At 40.4% G+C, this 19510-nt stretch overlaps 1 protein-coding gene across 1 annotated transcript; it reads right to left on the bottom strand.

Annotated features, from left to right (window-relative positions):
• Positions 1-5106: 5106 nt before the first annotated feature.
• LOC141584790 (tripartite motif-containing protein 43B-like) lies at positions 5107-13789 on the bottom strand. Its single transcript, XM_074400352.1, has 7 exons — positions 13580-13789; positions 11328-11742; positions 9972-10067; positions 8695-8925; positions 7665-7687; positions 7042-7139; positions 5107-5735 (listed from the first exon to the last, which is right to left on the bottom strand). Exons 2-7 carry the CDS (start codon positions 11736-11738, stop codon positions 5242-5244), a joined length of 1353 nt encoding a protein of 450 aa, XP_074256453.1. The 5' UTR covers positions 11739-11742; positions 13580-13789; the 3' UTR covers positions 5107-5241.
• Between the last annotated feature and the right edge of the window lie 5721 nt (positions 13790-19510).

The raw sequence follows: 19510 nt of genomic DNA, 5'->3' as shown, positions 1-19510 counted from the left end.
AAGAGCGAGACTCCATCTCTTAAGAAAACAAAATAGAATACAGTATTGAAAGAAAGAAACCCACGTAGATAAACGGCCAACTTTTGATTTTCAAAGATGACGAACTTTATTTTGCAAATTTTATTTTCCGTTTCAAACATATTTTTAAATATTAGTATTGCATATAGAAAATGATTTTGCGGCCGGGCACGGTGGCTCAAGCCTGTAATCACAGCACTTTGGGAGGCCGAGGCGGGTGGATCACGAGGTCAGGAGATCGAGACCATCATGGCCAACATGGTGAAACCCCGTCTCTACTAAAACTACAAAAAAAAAAAAAAAAAAGATTCTTTAGCCGGGCGCGGTGGCTCAAGCCTGTAATCCCAGCACTTTGGGAGGCTGAGGCGGGTGGGTCACGAGGTCAAGAGATCCAGACCATCCTGGTCAACATGGTGAATCCCCGTCTCTACTAAAAATACAAAAAATTAGCTGGGCATGGTGGTGCACGCCTGTAGTCCCAGCTACTCAGGAGGCTGAGACAGGAGAATTGCCTGAGCCCAGGAGGCGGAGGTTGCGGTGAGCCGAGATCGCGCCATTGCACTCCAGCCTGGGTAACAAGAGCGAAACTCTGTCTCAAAAAAAAAAAAAAAAAAAAAAAAAAAAAAAAAAAAAAAATGTTCTCTCTATTATCTGTATTACTCTTTGTAATGTAAAGGTGTTTTGTGTGTTTCTATAGTAAACGAAATGGAAATAATTTCATTCTTAGTGAGTAGCTTAATATATATGTCAATTTAATTCCTAACAATCTCCATCACTGTAAAGCTTATTTCATATTTTCTTATCACTAGCTAGGAATCTTTATATTTTACTAGCACATGTTGGTAATCCCTGGGAAAACTTCAAAATCAACCTTACAGAATAAATTAAGATATATAAATAATAAAAGTTCATTAACATATGAATCTGGACACTAATCTATTGCTTACATTTTTGACATTATCCTTTAACATTTTCTATCATATTATCTTACCTATATTTTGGAAATATTTCTTAATGCTATTACAGAAAAAAATATTTGTTTATATTAATTCTTTGATTCTTACACAAGAAGGAGAATATTAGGAACTGCATATATCCTGCTGAAAAAAGCTGAGTGCATGATAAAATATATTGTTTGCTAAGAAGAGCGGTAAGGAAAACCTAGCTGGCCTCCCGACCCAAGTGGAAAACTACTTGGGGCATTCTAGAAGAGCAAAACAGGGTATGTATATCATACACTGGTTAAAACAATTAAGCACGGGATAGGGTGACCCTGCCCCCGTGGCTCTCCCTTTAAGATTACTTTCTGGGATTTCCAGCTCTCTGGAATCCCCTCCCACATAGTGGGAGCTCCCTCTGGGATTTCCCCTCTGGAATCCCCTTCCACATTCTTCCTGGAAGTCTTTCTCTTCTTCTCCTTTCCTCCTCTTTTCTCTCCCTAAATAAAATCACTTTTCTACCACACAGACACAAAAAAAGAATGCTTTCTAATTTATCTTCGATCTAGGTAAGCAGGCACCAGCTGCCTACCTAGTTTATCTTTGTTCTAAGAGAAAACACAGAACACCTGTTTGTTAACAATTATCACCTGTTCAGAGATAATAACTACATGGGTGAGAATCTGTTCATGGCTTTCAGCCTGGAATGCTGTCAGCTCCTGAGGCTCTCAGCTCGGAAGGCTGTTGGTTCCTGGATAGTCCTGCTGTGCTGTTCTATCTGGGGGTCTGCTTCTTCATCCCTTCAGTGCTGCCTGGGTGGAGGGCTCTACAACCAAGCTGGTCCTTGGTAATATTCAGAGCACAACACTCCATGTCTAGAACAAAGCAGGCATTTTTGGAAACATATATTCATATACAACTGGTTTTTATTTTTATTTTTATTTTTTTTTTTGAGATGAGGTCTCATTCTGTCATCCAGGCTGGAGTGCAGTGGTGCAATCAGAGCTTACTTTAGCTTTAAATTCCTGGGCGCAAGCGGTCCTCCCATCTAAGCCTAGTAAGTAGCTAAGATGACAGGTGTGAGAGACCACGCCTGGCTCATATATACATATCTATTTTGTAGAGATGGGAGTGTTGCTGTGTTGCCCAGGCTGGTCTCAAACCTCAAGCAATCTTCCTGCCTTGACCTTCCAAAGTGCTGGATCACAGGCATGAGCCACCATGTCCAGCCATAAAAAAAAATTTAAATTGTATTTTTTGTGTAACAATTGAAATGCAGTGATGAAGAGTGCTATTAAGGTTAATGAAAATGGTTGTGAGCATAAATGTAAGAAATTACATAAACTCCATTTTGTTGACAAGACGTGATGCAAAGCCATCTCCTGAGAAGAAAAGAGAAGTTGGATTGAGCTTGTTGTAGCAGGAACATTACGGATTTTTCAGTGATGAGACGAAGTGACAGTGGTAACTCTCAATGATTTGCTCTTTTTTTTTTCCTTGCCCCCTCATAAGTTTCTATTCTTTCCTTTATTCCCATGTCTTTGCCTTTCTTTTGGCTGAACTACATTTACAGTTTATCTGTCTTGTAGCTGTTATTTTGTTTAAGTAGATTTTAACCCTTGTGCAAGGTACTGATCCAATTATTATGTTTAGCTACAGAATCTATCTATCATCTATCTATCTATCTAATCTATCTATCTAGATATATGTGTGTGTATATATATCTATGTACAATTACTGTGTATATACAAATACCATATTATAAAAATATACACACAACACACCCATACACTCCACACCCACACACATAGCTTTGAGGAAGACCATTTATTCTGGAAATGAGGCTTGTAAGCAGTGAGTTTGGGAATCAAACCCAGGCAGTGTAGCTTCAAGAAGCTGCTTTTAATCATGATACCATGTTAATCTTGGCTGTCTTTTTCACACTGGGTACTAATATACGGTAGAAACTTCATGACAATTCCAGGAAATGTAAGCACTCAAGAATCATTTTGAAATTTGCCGGAAATGTTTCCTGTTCCCCTTCTTTATCTGGATCCCTTGTTCACCACGGCTTCGCTTTTCTTCACCTAGGGTTTCTTTTCTGACCCATTCTGGTGTGCATCCCATTAAGGTAAGAGGGTTTTACTTCGTGTCAGGCACTGACAGAACCTTTCTTTCTCCATATACACCTGAACTTAACCGTCCACTGTCTCTGTTCTAATTATTTAACCCCGAATATCTTTTACCCTTTTAGATGTCACAAGGATGTGACAGCAGTTTCAAGGGCATCCACTTTTGCTTCCTCCTCCTCCCTTAGAATCCTGCATCTGCGTTGCTGGGTCTCAGATAAAAAAGGCAGCCCCTGTTTTCCATTCTGGGATATTTTGATGGGCAACTTTTCTAATGCTGTGAAATTGAAGGGCAAGGGCAGATAATGAGAAAGTAGATAGACAGGGAGCTGTGTTCTGAGAACTGGGCCAGAGGACTGACGGAGGGGGAGAAGAATTTCAGAGTGATTCTGGCAGGCATCATGATTCAGCAAGGGCCAGAGGAGTGGAAGATATGGGCACACAGTGAGAGGCCTGTGACAGGACATGGCCTATCTCTTTTACAGCAGAATGTTAATAGACATTAGGTTTTAGTAGACAGAAGACATATTTCTGAGTCAGCCTCAGAAACTTCCACAGTCCAGAAGAAGGAATAGTCACAGGACCTAACCTCACCTTCCCCTTTGAGTATGGGAGCCACAGGGCAGTGAGTATGGAACAGCTTTTATCTGAGGTTAAAGCCAATGTTTCTCTCTATTCAGTCCGTACTTCCTGGTAATGTCCAGTGGATGACTCAGCTACAGGTTTCTGAACTTCTGGCTTTTGAGGGAAAGACTTTCTTACCATCTATGCTGAATGTATTCTATATATTATGAGCCCCCTTCAGTGGCTCTTATCATCAAAGTCTTGGGAAGTACAAGACATTCAGAAGGCCTACATGTATAGCTTCCAGCCACGTATAGACAGCAGAAGGGGGTTCCTGTCAAGGGAGTACTGATCGTTTTCATCTCACTGTCCTAGAAATTACTGGGTCTGGCCCCGGTCATCTCAAAGGAGATGGACCATCCCTTCCTTCCCTCTACTCCAGTATCGTGTGCGTCTTCATCAACGGTTTTGCCATGTCGTGTTCATCGTGATTGTCCAGTTGATAGCAAATCTTGAAGAAAATGTCCTGGAGAGGCCATTTGAATAGATTCGGGGTAACAGCCCCAACGGAGGAACCCCAGACATCAGAAAGGATCATCTGCCAGACTGGAAGTAGAATGTTTGTTGCCATTATTTTTAATCAGTCAATCAGGAAAAAAATGACTATTTGGTGGGTAGACAGACTCTATGGACTCACTGTAATCTGTGTTTTCACCAGAACTGGGTTTCGTTTGTTTTGTCTTGGATTTTACAATTTTTTCCCCCCAGATACTAATATGTTCTCACTGTAACATGAGGTAATGATTACATCTCAGGTCTAGGTTATCAGTGAGAATTCACAATCTGTGAATTGGAAGTATAAACACGTTTAAAAGCAGACAGTCTGCTCATCTATTTTTCCCTAAGTGACATTGTTTGCTTTGTTAAACAGCTACAGAAATCAACGTGGGCTAAACACTTTTGTTTGCGGCTCAGACAGCGCAAACAAGTTCTCAGAGAAGCAATCGGCTGTACCATTTAGCCTATGTCTGTAGATGGATATTCTATCTAGGTTTTTTTAAGTTCACTCTGATGTTCACAAAGTGATCAAATCGCCGAATGTATTTTTATCGCCATAGGACACATGACTGTTAAATCCCTATTCTGGCCTGAAGAATCAGTGAAAACTTCTGTGTAAAATGAATTTGCCCCTCTAAGGTAATGAAGTGTAGAGCTTACTGCAGCAGCAGGAGGGAGCTCTCACACTTACATTGTATGAACTCCTGTCTGTCCATGATGTGCAAATTGTGTTCCTGCATGAGATCATTAAGTCTGAATCATGCGCCCACATATTTCCGGAATTCCATCCAATAAATTCCCAAAACAGTGGGAAACCACAATATATGTTTCAGGTAATGGGACCTAAGAGATTATTTTAATTGTAAGAAAGTGTGCCATAAGATTTTGCATTTTACATATTTTTTATTTAATAGCAATACAATGAAGTGACAGTAAAGTAGAAAAAAAGCCTGAACAGTATGATTCCTTTGCTTCAACAGTGAAGGGCTCCCTCGTACATGCAGTTCCCAAACAGCATGGTTTCTTCATCCTGATCATTTGTGGCCAGTGTAAAAGAAAGGCCTGACAGGGAAATTTAAGGAGCCAGCCGGGTAACTCCATATGAGGGAACTCTTGGTGACATTGAAAAAACTCACAGTTCCACTTTCAAAATCCAGAAACACACCAACCCGGCCCAGAGGTTTCTCTACATAGTGAGGAAGCATTGGAGAGGTGGTCAAGAGATGGAAATGATGATCCACCTTCACACATAAAAGAAGAAATATGTCCTTAGATGTAATCATGGTGCCATTCTTCCTTATCCAGGACTCCTTACAGACTCCCAGAGCCCAGTCCCAAGAGTCATTCACATTCAGCTCCCAGTAGTGTTTCCCAGAGGAGAAGCCCCGGGCTCCCCATGCAGCAAAATAGTCAGATCTGTCAGAATTCAAAGATCCACCTTCCCAGTGAGGTGTCATCATCAAATTTCTCACATCCTCAAACAGCCTGATACTGTGATTGCTTACTTCATAATCGAAGGAAATGTTCACTGTAGAAAAAAGAGAATGTTCCAGTGAAAAGCAGTTTATACCTTCTTATGTTCAGATTAGAAAGAGGCTCTCACTAGAAACCACAGGTCAAGATTAAAAGGCAACTTTTGTCTGGAAAAATGTTGGAATCAAAGGGTGTTAGGATATCTGCACAGATAAATGGCTAAACTACAATGATCTCAATTTCTATAAACTCAACGACTATGACGAGGAGGATGGTCACACCTATGTCTAGTTAGCTACTTTTTTTTAACAACTGAAAAACTAAAAGATCTTGCACTGTAGCCAAGTCCATAGCAATAAAATTTATGTCCATTGCCTCTTCTCTGTCAGGGCAGAGCAGCAGGTTGGGGACAGGAGATGAGGTGGGAAGCCGTTCTTAAACCTAAATAAAAAAGGTATCACTTTGCCAGAAATATTTTGATATGCCACTTACGCTGGCAAATTCATACCTAAAGAGAAAATCGGAATCCGCCTAACAAAAAGTGTAGATTCCTTGCAAGAATTATCTGGCTTTTACGCCAGATTCAGGCACAGACTTCTTTTATCTGCCTGATTGATCATGGTCTATCCTCCAGTTCTATCTAAGGCAGGCATCCCCAAACTACAGCCCGCGGGCCCTGAGGCCATTTATCCGGCCCCCGCGCAGCACTTCAGGAAGGGGCACCTCTTTCATTGGTGGTCAGTGAGAGGAGCACAGTATGTGGCGGCCCTCCAACGGTCTGAGGGACAGTGAACTGGCCCCCTGTGTAAAAAGTTTGGGGACGCCTGATCTAAGGCCTCATCACCCACCAAATCATTTTCCTATTGTTCATGGCTCCTCAGTTTTTGCACTGCTATAAGTTATTCATGTACGTTTTAGTTGATTAAAATGCACATGCACATGATTAAAATTACAAATGCTATGAAACTTCACCTGAAACATACTTAAAAATAATCACTGTCACCCAAAATCACAATCATTAATGGCACTCAATTTGAAATTGAAATGTCCTGAATTAACTCAGTTCTGCATACCTCATGTAATACTTGTATACATGAAACTGTATCAGAGAACAGTTCTAAGTCCTAAGGAGCCCTTCTGCATGTTTCATTTTTCTAAGTAATTTGTTATATGGCTGATTCCTATTACATTTCACCAGCTTTCATTTAATTTTGTCTGTTAGATGATGGTGAAACTAACTATAAAGACCGATGCACAGACGATTCTCTTCCAGAGGAAAGATCGTTACACTGCGAAAGCTGCCCATAGAAAACCGTAATTGAAGATATACATGTTGGTCACAGCAAGAGGGTGACACTCACCTCGGAAGCGGATGAGCTTGTGCACCAGTCCAGTGATGGGCCCTGCACTGAGCTCTGGATTCACAGGCTGGGGCATGTGCAGCATCACGGACTCGCTCCTGCAAGGAAGCAGGTGCAGTTGGTTAACGGTTCTGGTTTCTGTGCTTAAGCATTTCCAACAGAAAATCCTTCATTCAAACCCACTTCTGATATTGTAATGTAACTCCACCATTCTAGGATGGGTTTGTGGCTCTCTTAGGGATTATTTCTAACGATTCACTCCGTTTCTATCCTACTGCCACTGAAAGATAATTGCCTCTCTCCCTATACGCCACCAAAGAGTTTGTCTCTAATTATGATTCTGAATCCTAAAAATAGGCATCTATATTCTAGCAACTTTTGCATTGAACTCTTTGAAACATTACCCCCGAGTCACTTGGGAAAGTAAGAAAAGATTAGTCTGATAGAGGGCATAGGATAACATATTCAATGTAACATACCAACACATGAGTACACAAACATACACACAATCACACTGACACATTATGGCCTTAATAAAGCATGCTTTCACTTTGTTGGAAACAGCTTGATGTTTCTCGTAGCATGCCTTGTGCTTCAGCTTGCAATGATGGCCAAAAACGTACCTGGCCATGATGTCTCCCGAATCCTGTAAAGAGAGAGAAAAAAAGATTTCTTTAGAAAGTTGTTATTCTGGCCAGGTGTGGTGGCTCACACCTGGAATTCCAGCACTTTTGGGGGTCAAGGTGGGAGGATCACTTGAGATCATGTGTTCCAGAGTAGCCTGGCCAACATGGTAAAAACCCCTCTCTCCTAAAAATGCAAATAAATTCAGCTGGGCATCATAGTGCACGCCTGTAGTCCCAGCTACTCAAGAGGCTGAGGCACGAGAATCGCTTGCACCCAGGAGACTGAGGTTGCAGTGAGTCTAGATTGTGCCACTGCACTTCAGCCTGGGCGACAGAACAACACTCTTCCTCAAAACAAACAAACAGATAAACAAACAACTTGTTATCCTGCCCATCTATCCTTTAGGTTTTGAAAACTTTAGAAGTACCACGTACTATCGCTGCAGCTCTTTTTAAATGTATTCACATCTCTAACATTTATACCAGTAAAACTTATTCATAATATATTTATCATAATATATTTCTGATAACTTCATGGCCCTGAATTTGAATGAGAGAGAAAAGTGTGAGTGGTGACTGGGCATTGCTGCAGCTGTCAACCCTGCGGTCTCTTTCAGGGCCAGTCTCCAAAGGCTAATGTGGCTCAAATCAAGGGCGTTTCAAACCTAGGCCTCCCCAATAGGAGAAAGAAAGAAATGTTCGTTTTCCTGTAATTTCTACATATTATCCAATCGAGGCAAAAATAGAATTTTCACATGAAATTTTTTTCTTCTCGAGTTTAAATGAAATGAACTGGAGAAGAAAGCTTGAGGTAGAAAATATTCTATGGAAATCTATTTGCACAGTTTCATAAAGCTTTGTTTTCACGATTAGGTTAGGAGTTGTAGTTTATCACTATAGCCAGGTGAGAATGACTCTTAACCATCAATGGAGGACACAGAGAAGTACGTCTTTGGTACCCAATGGAAGGCAAAGATGTAAATATCAGCTAGTACAAAGTGTCTCGAGGGACAGCCTCAGTTCTTACCTGGAGCAGCTCCACATCTGGTTTATGACACATTTCCATTAGTTCCTGATACACTTCTTTCAAGTGTTTCTTCTTTCGATACTTGTTAATCCAGCTTCTCTGGAGTTGTGGAAATATCTCTTTGTTTGCCTTGTACAGACTCTCTAAATGTTGTTTTTCTTCCTTACGGAGATCTGGATGCAGCTTACTATACTCATTCCTGGTCATCAGTGCCCGGAGATTCACATAGCGCTGCAGGGACATGAATTTTGCAGGTTACATACCCAGGCCTACTTCCACCTCACAGAACCCACAAATTCTTGCTCTTTCCTTCCTCTGCTTTTTATTCATTACAAACAACATGATGAGTTAAACAAGTCCTTCCGTCCAGAATTTATCTAGTTCATTAATTCTTGAAAAGCTGCAAAAAAGCCCTTTAGATTTACATGTTTAAATACGTGTTCTTTCAAATCTGAAATACCACTGGAAAACACATAAATTTTTGATTGTTGTATCGTCAACAATAATATAGATAATCTTTGTTGCTCAATTAGTTTGTGGCCTGAAATCTTTGTACTTAACAGCCTAAACAGCCACTCTCAGTAGAAATGTTAGTATATTATAATCAGGATCAGAAGCCATCACACACACAAAAACTTAGTAAACATTTTAACCCTCATCTTTGAAACTGAGTACCTTTTTTCTGTCTCCTCTCTTTCCTCTGTCGAAATCCATGGGCTCTGTATTGCCCTGCCATTCTGCCACCATGAATCCCCATTCCACTGTGTTTCTCCTCCCAATATGGACATATTTATTCTCTCACTCCCGCAGTCATTATTGTCCCTGCTCCAAAGCTTTCCTTGTTAGTTTTCTCCTACTTGAACTGGCATCGTGGTCTGGGACCTTGCTATCCAATTTTCACTTCTTAAAGCACTGTTGCCACCCACTTTCTTAGCCAGGAGCAACATCATATTCACCATTAAATGCCTATTTCGCAATTATATGCTATTTAATCAATATTACATAATTCATGTCATACAGAAACCTCTGCCTGAAATACCTATGAATTTTAAGCACATACTTGCCTTTCAAAATTTATATTTATTTTTTATTTATATGAAAAACATTTCTACAACACCTGAATAATTGTTATGTTGAACAGACAGGTTGTTTTCCAGCCTATGGATAAACACATGACAAAATCTGGCATATGAGAATTTCAACGCAAGTTGCTAATATAAATGTTCTCAGCATGTCTGTCTCAAGCACGTCCTGAGGATACATGATCTCATACTTACCCTCCAGAAGGTGATTCTTTTTCTCTCCTCATTTAGATTTCTCTGATTTTCTTGAATCTTTTCCCATAAAATCCTCATTTGCTTTAAGAGCTTCTCCTGCCAAAGAAATATGAGGGTGAACAACAGAAAATCAAATAGCACAGATTCCACACTCTGAGTGGTATATGCAGGCAAGGGATACACTATATAAAGGCACTAGAGAGAGGAAAAAGGAAAAACAAAATTTTTTACTGCTTGTCCTCAAGTAATATTTATCAATTCTGATGTTTCCGCATGTGTAACAGTTTAGGCAACTGCTAAGTGAAGATTTCTTGTTACCCAGATAATGATCAGTGAAACATCCTGCTTCGGAATCCACTGTGCTAGCCGCCCGCTTTTGTAGTGTACTATGTGCTTATTTGTCAAGTAATACTAAATACATTTCCATAATACATGTCTTTGCACTTGTAGTTTTGCTGCCTTTTCACTGCCTTTAGCATTATACTGCAGAGTCAAAATAATAATGACATTTACTTAATCATCCTCTTTTTGGGTGCAAGTGCCATGAAGGCAGGTATAGTTCATATTGTATTCAACATTTCATCACTGGTACCTCCAAAAGCACCTGGCACTGAGTAAAGAATGGAGTGATCCAAGTCTTTGCTATTGTAAACAGTGCTGCAATGAACGTTCGTGTGCATGTGTCCTTACAATAGTACGATTTATAATCCTTTGGATATATACCCAGTAATGGGATTGCTGGATCAAATGGAATTTCTATTTCTAGGTCCTTGAGGAATGGCCACACTGTCTTTAACAATGGTTGAACTAATTTACACTCCCACCAACAGTGTAAGAGTGTTCCTATTTCTCCACACAGCAAATCACATTGTCATGTATGTAACTATGCAACAATCCTGCATGTTCTTCACATGTACCCCCAAACCTAAAATGCAATAAAATATATATTAAAGAAAAAAAAAACGCCGGGCGTGGTGGCTCAAGCCTATAATCCCAGCACTTTGGGAGGCCGAGGTGGGTGGATCATGAGGTCAAGAGATCGAGACCATCCTGGTCAACAAGGTGAAACCCCATCTCTACTAAAAATACAAAAAAAAAAAAAAAATTGCTGGGCATGGTGGCATGCGCCTGTAGTCCCAGCTACTCAGGATGCTTAGGCAGGAGAATTGCTTGAACCCAGGAGGTGGAGGCTGTGGTGAGCCGAGATTGCACCATTGCACACTAGCCTGGGTAACAAGAGCGAAACTCTGTCTCACAAAGAAAAAAAGAAGAATGGAGTGATCACAATGATGATTCTCAGCTCCCTTCTCATCTATTCACAACCAGCTTTCAGGTGATGTCAGAGCTATCTCTTACCCGGCATTCTTCAGCTGCCCCTTCAATGGGATAGTGTTTGTGAGCCCTGTGCTTCTGAGAGTCAGAGCACAGTGAGCAGAGCAGACTCTTGTCTGTGTCACAGAACATCTTCTTTGTTTCCCTATGGGTCCCACATATTTGTTTCTCGGAGCTCAGGAACTGCCAGAGACTTGCTTTTCTGGCAATGGTCACTAAAGTCTTCAGACGAATATCAGTTTTGAAGTCGTTTTGGTGTGATGGTTCCCCACATGCCGGGCAATTGGCAGGACTTCGGGCTCCTTCCCAGGAAAGACAGAGACAGGGTCTACAGAAGCTGTGCCCACAGCCTATGGTGACAGGGTCTACCAGGTAGTCCAGGCAGATGTCACAGTTGAGTTCCTTCTGGAAGGCCAGTGTAAAGTCTGAGTCCATTTTCCTAAGGGAAGACAACCACAAGAATTTAGTCTTCTACCCTGGAGAGACAAAGATCCATGCAAAGTTTGAATCAGGTTGTGATTGAATAACATCCTTTTTTTCTAGAGAAGATTAGGTTATAATTTGCAATGACAGAAATAGGAAAAATAAAAAACTCAGGCACTAAGAGACATCAACCTCCTTAGAAAATCGTGATCGTTCTCCAGCGAACACACGACCAGCTTTCCAAACTCTATTTTTTTGCAGCAAAGACTGTAAGATTTTTCGAGATGTCCACCAGATTGCTTGGGGTTCAAGGGTTTCATCAACCTATAAACTCAATGGGTGGGTCTTTAATGGTCTGGAAATCAATTCCACTCTGAATTGCCAGTGATTGGTTTAGAGAAGGGAAGGTAATTAAGCTGTTTTACTCTCATTGTTTTGTTTAACGGTTCATTATGACTTTTACAGAGGCCCCCTGCTTGAAAATATTAGAGCAGAACTCATATTTTGAGCAAAATCAGAAAAAGCTAGTCTTCACTCTCAAAAGTAAAACAGACACATCAAGGTGAAGGTACTTCTCCCAGGTGAAAGAAAAATAAATAATTGTTTTTCTAGGCTGCTATGTTAATTCGATCAACAAAAACTTGATGGCATGTTTGCTATTCCTGGACTGTTTGGGGATATAGTGATAAAATGTAGAAGTGTAAACAGAGGATAAAAATATTTTCTAAGCTTTTTGAAAGCATGATCATTACTCTTTCACATAGTCAAAAAAATACTAAGTATCATGCAATAATAATGGGCACTAGAGAGTCAGTGTTTTAAATGGATGTTTGAAATAAATAAATAAATAAATAAATAAACCTAGGCCAGGCAAGGTAGCTCAAGCTTGTAATCACAGCATTTTCGTAGGACAAATTACGCAGATTTTGTTTAGCTCAGGAGTTCTAGACTGGGCAACATGACAAAATGTCTAGATCAGCCTGTCTATAAACACACACACACACACACACACACACACACACACACACACACACTTAGCCCAACATGTTTGCACATGCCTAGGGTCCCAGCTACTTTGGGAGATGAGGCTGAAGAATTGCTTGAAGTAGGAAGTCGAGACAGTAGTGAGCTTTAATTCCACCACTGCACTCCAGCCTGGGTGAGCCTGTTGAAAACAGAAATACCAAAGTGGAAAACCTAAATCCTGGTTTCTACACTGTATAGATACACAAACCCTCTATTTCTGTTGTTTCTGCATGATTGCCAGTGAGACTTTTCTCCATGAATACTCATTTCTGGCTTTCTTTGACAGAGTAACTGAGGTTTCTGAAGTGAAGAGACTTTTTACTATGTTTTAGAAAAAAACGTTTGCCCAAACCACTGAGTGCAGTCTATGTATAGCCACACATTGTAACATAGGCACATTACCACTGGTAGAATAGAATGTTACACGTTTATACACACACATTGCAATACCCCTAATCCAATTACAGAGTCTACAGAGATTAAAAAATTACTAGACATTTGGAAACTCCTGAAAAATGCTTACAATCTATAAAACAACTAAGAAAGACATGAAGCAAAAAATTAATCATATCATTAATTTGAGGATCATGTAGTAAGAGAGATGATGGAAATGCTTAATTTGTAAATAGGCTAAATAAAAGGAGCTTGTAAACCTGTGGATTATGTTCAAAATAATTTTTAGGAAGAAATGGAGCTGTTTGTAAAACTCCGAAAATGAGATCATTTCCTCTCAGAAAATCTAATTTTTCACATAAATTCAAGTTCCCAAATTTTGTTTGTTTTGTTTTGTCAGAGTAGCTCCTGCTCTGGAAATTTTGCGTACCTACCTCAGAAATGGATCTATGTTCTCAGCAAAGCTTGCTGTCGAATAAGTTGAGTTCAGCTCAGGGATCAGGGTCTCACGGTGCAGTGCCGGCAGCCTTCGGAAGTCTCCAAGGCCACTCTGTGGGTTCTGGAGAATGAGCTTGGTTCCTGAAGTGTCCTTTTATACATCTGTGAGACCACACCCCTTTCCTCTAATTGGTTGGATTTCACTGCCTTAGTAGGGTGTTAACATAGATGATTAAGTTTTCTCCAATTACATTATTATTATTTTTTTTCTTTTTTGGTTGGGAATCTTGCTCTGTTGCCCAGGCTGGGGTGCAGTGAAGCCATCTCAGCTCACTGCAACCTCCGACTCGAAGGATGAAGCAATTCTCCTGCCTCGACCTCCCAATTAGCTGGGATTACAGGTGCCCCCTGCCACGCCTGGCTAACTTTTTGGCATTTTTAGTAGAGAGGGTGTTTTACCATGTTGGCCAGATTCGTCTGGAACTCCTGACCTCAAGTCACCCGCCTGCCTTGATCTACAAAACTGTTAGGATTACATAAGCCTCAGCAGAATAGTACTTTATAAGATTTAAAAATATAGTAGCAATGTATGTTATTCTTAATTTGCATATTATAGAAACTTAAAATATGCATTGCATGCTTGAAAAACACTGACTTGAATTGCACAGATCTCCTTAAGCACATTAAAAAAAAAACAATAATTACACTCAGCCCTTTCTGTTTGTAGATTTCCCATCAGCAAGTAAAGGTGGATAGAAACTACAGAATTATTCACTGTAATGCCAGGCACTTAGGAAACTGAGAAAGGAGGCATACTTGAGCCCAGGAGTTTGAGGCTGTAGTGAGGTATGATCAAGGCACGGCGCTGCAGCCTGGAGAAAGAGCGAGACTCCATCTCTTCAGAAAACAAAATAGAATACAGTATTGAAAGAAAGAAACCCACATAGATAAACGGCCAACTTTTGATTTTCAAAGATGACGAACTTTATTTTGCAAATTTTTTTTTCCGTTTCAAACATATTTTTAAATATTAGTATTGCATATAGAAAATGATTTTGCGGCCGGGCACGGTGGCTCAAGCCTGTAATCACAGCACTTTGGGAGGCCGAGGCGGGTGGATCACGAGGTCAAGAGATCGAGACCATCCTGGCCAACATGGTGAAACCCCGTCTCTACTAAAACTACAAAAAAAAAAAAAAGATGCTTTTGCCGGGCGCGGTGGCTCAAGCCTGTAATCCCAGCACTTTGGGAGGCTGAGGCGGGTGGATCACGAGGTCAAGAGATCCAGACCATCCTGGTCAACATGGTGAATCCCCGTCTCTACTAAAAATACAAAAAATTAGCTGGGCATGGTGGTGCACGCCTGTAGTCCCAGCTACTCAGGAGGCTGAGACAGGAGAATTGCCTGAGCCCAGGAGGCGGAGGTTGCGGTGAGCAGAGATCGCGCCATTGCACTCCAGCCTGGGTAACAAGAGGGAAACTGTGTCTCAAAAAAAAAAAAAAAAAAAAAAAAAAAAAAAAAAAAAATGTTCTCTCTATTATCTGTATTACTCTTTGTAATGTAAAGGTGTTTTGTGTGTTTCTATAGTAAACGAAATGGAAATAATTTCATTCTTAGTGAGTAGCTAAATATATATGTCAATTTAATTCCTAACAATCTCCATCACCGTAAAGCTTATTTCATATTTTCTTATCACTAGCTAGGAATCTTTATATTTTACTAGCACATGTTGGTAATCCCTGGGAAAACTTCAAAATCAACCTTACAGAATAAATTAAGATATATAAATAATAAAAGTTCATTAACATATGAATCTGGACACTAATCTATTGCTTACATTTTTGACATTATCCTTTAACATTTTCTATCATATTATCTTACCTATATTTTGGAAATATTTCTTAATGCTATTACAGAAAAAAATATTTGTTTATATTAATTCTTTGATTCTTACACAAGATAAAATATATTGTTTGCTAAGAAGAGCGGTAAGGAAAACCTAGCTGGCCTCCCGACCCAAGTGGAAAACTACTTGGGGCATTCTAGAATAGCAAAACAGTGTATGTATATCATACACTGGTTAAAACAATTAAGCACGGGATAGGGTGACCCTGCCCCCGTGGCTCTCCCTTTAAGATTACTTTCTGGGATTTTCAGCTCTCTGGAATCCCCTCCCACATAGTGGGAGCTCCCTCTGGGATTTCCCCTCAGGAATCCCCTTCCACATTCTTCCTGGAAGTCTTTCTCTTCTTCTCCTTTCCTCCTCTTTTCTCTCCCTAAATAAAATCACTTTTCTACCACAAATAAATAAATAAATAAATAAATAAAAAGAATACTTTCTAATTTATCTTCGATCTAGGTAAGCAGGCACCAGCTGCCTACCTAGTTTATCTTTGTTCTAAGAGAAAACACAGAACACCTGTTTGTTAACAATTATCACCTGTTCAGAGATAATAACTACATGGGTGAGAATCTGTTCATGGCTTTCAGCCTGGAATGCTGTCAGCTCCTGAGGCTCTCAGCTCGGAAGGCTGTTGGTTCCTGGATAGTCCTGCTGTGCTGTTCTATCTGGGGGTCTGCTTCTTCATCCCTTCAGTGCTGCCTGGGTGGAGGGCTCTACAACCAAGCTGGTCCTTGGTAATATTCAGAGCACAACACTCCATGTCTAGAACAAAGCAGGCATTTTTGGAAACATATATTCATATACAACTGGTTTTTATTTTTATTTTTATTTTTTTTTTTTGAGATGAGGTCTCATTCTGTCATCCAGGCTGGAGTGCAGTGGTGCAATCAGAGCTTACTTTAGCTTTAAATTCCTGGGCGCAAGCGGTCCTCCCATCTAAGCCTAGTAAGTAGCTAAGATGACAGGTGTGAGAGACCACGCCTGGCTCATATATACATATATATTTTGTAGAGATGGGAGTGTTGCTGTGTTGCCCAGGCTGGTCTCAAACCTCAAGCAAATCTTCCTGCCTTGACCTTCCAAAGTGCTGGATCACAGGCATGAGCCACCATGTCCAGCCATAAAAAAAAATTTAAATTGTATTTTTTGTGTAACAATTGAAATGCAGTGATGAAGAGTGCTATTAAGGTTAATGAAAATGGTTGTGAGCATAAATGTAAGAAATTACATAAACTCCATTTTGTTGACAAGACGAGATGCAAAGCCATCTCCTGAGAAGAAAAGAGAAGTTGGATTGAGCTTGTTGTAGCAGGAACATTACGGATTTTTCAGTGATGAGACGAAGTGACAGTGGTAACTCTCAATGATTTGCTCTTTTTTTTTTTCCTTGCCCCCTCATAAGTTTCTATTCTTTCCTTTATTCCCATGTCTTTGCCTTTCTTTTGGCTGAACTACATTTACAGTTTATCTGTCTTGTAGCTGTTATTTTGTTTAAGTAGATTTTAACCCTTGTGCAAGGTACTGATCCAATTATTATGTTTAGCTACAGAATCTATCTATCATCTATCTATCTATCTAATCTATCTATCTAGATATATGTGTGTGTATATATATCTATGTACAATTACTGTGTATATACAAATACCATATTATATAAATATACACACAACACACCCATACACTCCACACCCACACACATAGTTTTGAGAAAGACCATTTATTCTGGAAATGAGGCTTGTAAGCAGTGAGTTTGGGAATCAAACCCAGGCAGTGTAGCTTCAAGAAGCTGCTTTTAATCATGATACCATGTTAATCTTGGCTGTCTTTTTCACATTGGGTACTAATATACAGTAGAAACTTCATGACAATTCCAGGAAATGTAAGCACTCAAGAATCATTTTGAAATTTGCCGGAAATGTTTCCTGTTCCCCTTCTTTATCTGGATCCCTTGTTCACCACGGCTTCGCTTTTCTTCACCTAGGGTTTCTTTTCTGACCCATTCTGGCGTGCATCCCATTAAGGTAAGAGGGTTTTACTTCGTGTCAGGCACTGACAGAACCTTTCTTTCTCCATAAACACCTGAACTTAACCGTCCACTGTCTCTGTTCTAATTATTTAACCCTGAATATCTTTTACCCTTTTAGATGTCACAAGGATGTGACAGCAGTTTCAAGGGCATCCACTTTTGCTTCCTCCTCCTCCCTTAGAATCCTGCATCTGCGTTGCTGGGTCTCAGATAAAAAAGGCAGCCCCTGTTTTCCATTCTGGGATATTTTGATGGCCAACTTTTCTAATGCCGTGAAATTGAAGGGCAAGGGCAGATAATGAGAAAGTAGATAGACAGGGAGCTGTGTTCTGAGAACTGGCCCAGAGGACTGACGGAGGGGGAGAAGAATTTCAGAGTGATTCTGGCAGGCATCATGATTCAGCAAGGGCCAGAGGAGTGGAAGATATGGGCACACGGTGAGAGGCCTGTGACAGGACATGGCCTATCTCTTTTACAGCAGAATGTTAATAGACATTAGGTTTTAGTAGACAGAAGACATATTTCTGAGTCAGCCTCAGAAACTTCCACAGTCCAGAAGAAGGAATAGTCACAGGACCTAACCTCACCTTCCCCTTTGAGTATGGGAGCCACAGGGCAGTGAGTATGGAACAGCTTTTATCTGAGGTTAAAGCCAATGTTTCTCTCTATTCAGTCCGTACTTCCTGGTAATGTCCAGTGGATGACTCAGCTACAGGTTTCTGAACTTCTGGCTTTTGAGGGAAAGACTTTCTTACCATCTATGCTGAATGTATTCTATATATTATGAGCCCCGCTCAGTGGCTCTTATCATCAAAGTCTTGGGAAGTACAAGACATTCAGAAGGCCTACATGTATAGCTTCCAGCCACGTATAGACAGCAGAAGGGGGTTCCTGTCAAGGGAGTACTGATCGTTTTCATCTCACTGTCCTAGAAATTACTGGGTCTGGCCCCGGTCATCTCAAAGGAGATGGACCATCCCTTCCTTCCCTCTACTCCAGTATCGTGTGCGTCTTCATCAACGGTTTTGCCATGTCGTGTTCATCGTGATTGTCCAGTTGATAGCAAATCTTGAAGAAAATGTCCTGGAGAGGCCATTTAAATAGACTCGAGGTAACAGCCCCAACGGAGGAACCCCAGACATCAGCCAGAATCATCTGCCAGACTGGAAGTAGAATGTTTGTTGCCATTATTTAATCAGTCAATCAGGAAAAAAATGACTATTTGGTGGGTAGACAGACTCTATGGACTCACTGTAATCTGTGTTTTCACCAGAACTGGGTTTCGTTTGTTTTGTCTTGGATTTTACAATTTTTTCTCCCCAGATACTAATATGTTCTCACTGTAACATGAGGTAATGATTACATCTCAGGTCTAGGTTATCAGTGAGAATTCACAATCTGTGAATTGGAAGTATAAACACGTTTAAAAGCAGACAGTCTGCTCATCTATTTTTCCCTAAGTGACATTGTTTGCTTTGTTAAACAGCTACAGAAATCAACGTGAGCTAAACACTTTTGTTTGTGGCTCAGACCGCGCAAACAAGTTCTCAGAGAAGCAATCGGCTGTACCATTTAGCCTATGTCTGTAGATGGATATTCTATCTAGGTTTTTTTTAAGTTCACTCTGATGTTCACAAAGTGATCAAATCGCCGAATGTATTTTTATCGCCATAGGACACATGACTGTTAAATCCCTATTCTGGCCTGAAGAATCAGTGAAAACTTCTGTGTAAAATGAATTTGCCCCTCTAAGGTAATGAAGTGTAGAGCTTACTGCAGCAGCAGGAGGGAGCTCTCACACTTACATTGTATGAACTCCTGTCTGTCCATGATGTGCAAATTGTGTTCCTGCATGAGATCATTAAGTCTGAATCATGCGCCCACATATTTCCGGAATTCCATCCAATAAATTCCCAAAACAGTGGGAAACCACAATATATGTTTCAGGTAATGGGACCTAAGAGATTATTTTAATTGTAAGAAAGTGTGCAATAAGG

This window comes from Saimiri boliviensis, chromosome 6, assembly GCF_048565385.1.
Source record: "Saimiri boliviensis isolate mSaiBol1 chromosome 6, mSaiBol1.pri, whole genome shotgun sequence".
Lineage (NCBI taxonomy): Eukaryota > Metazoa > Chordata > Mammalia > Primates > Cebidae > Saimiri > Saimiri boliviensis.
Note: the sequence above shows the minus strand (reverse complement) of the source record. Positions and strands in the feature narration are given on the sequence as shown.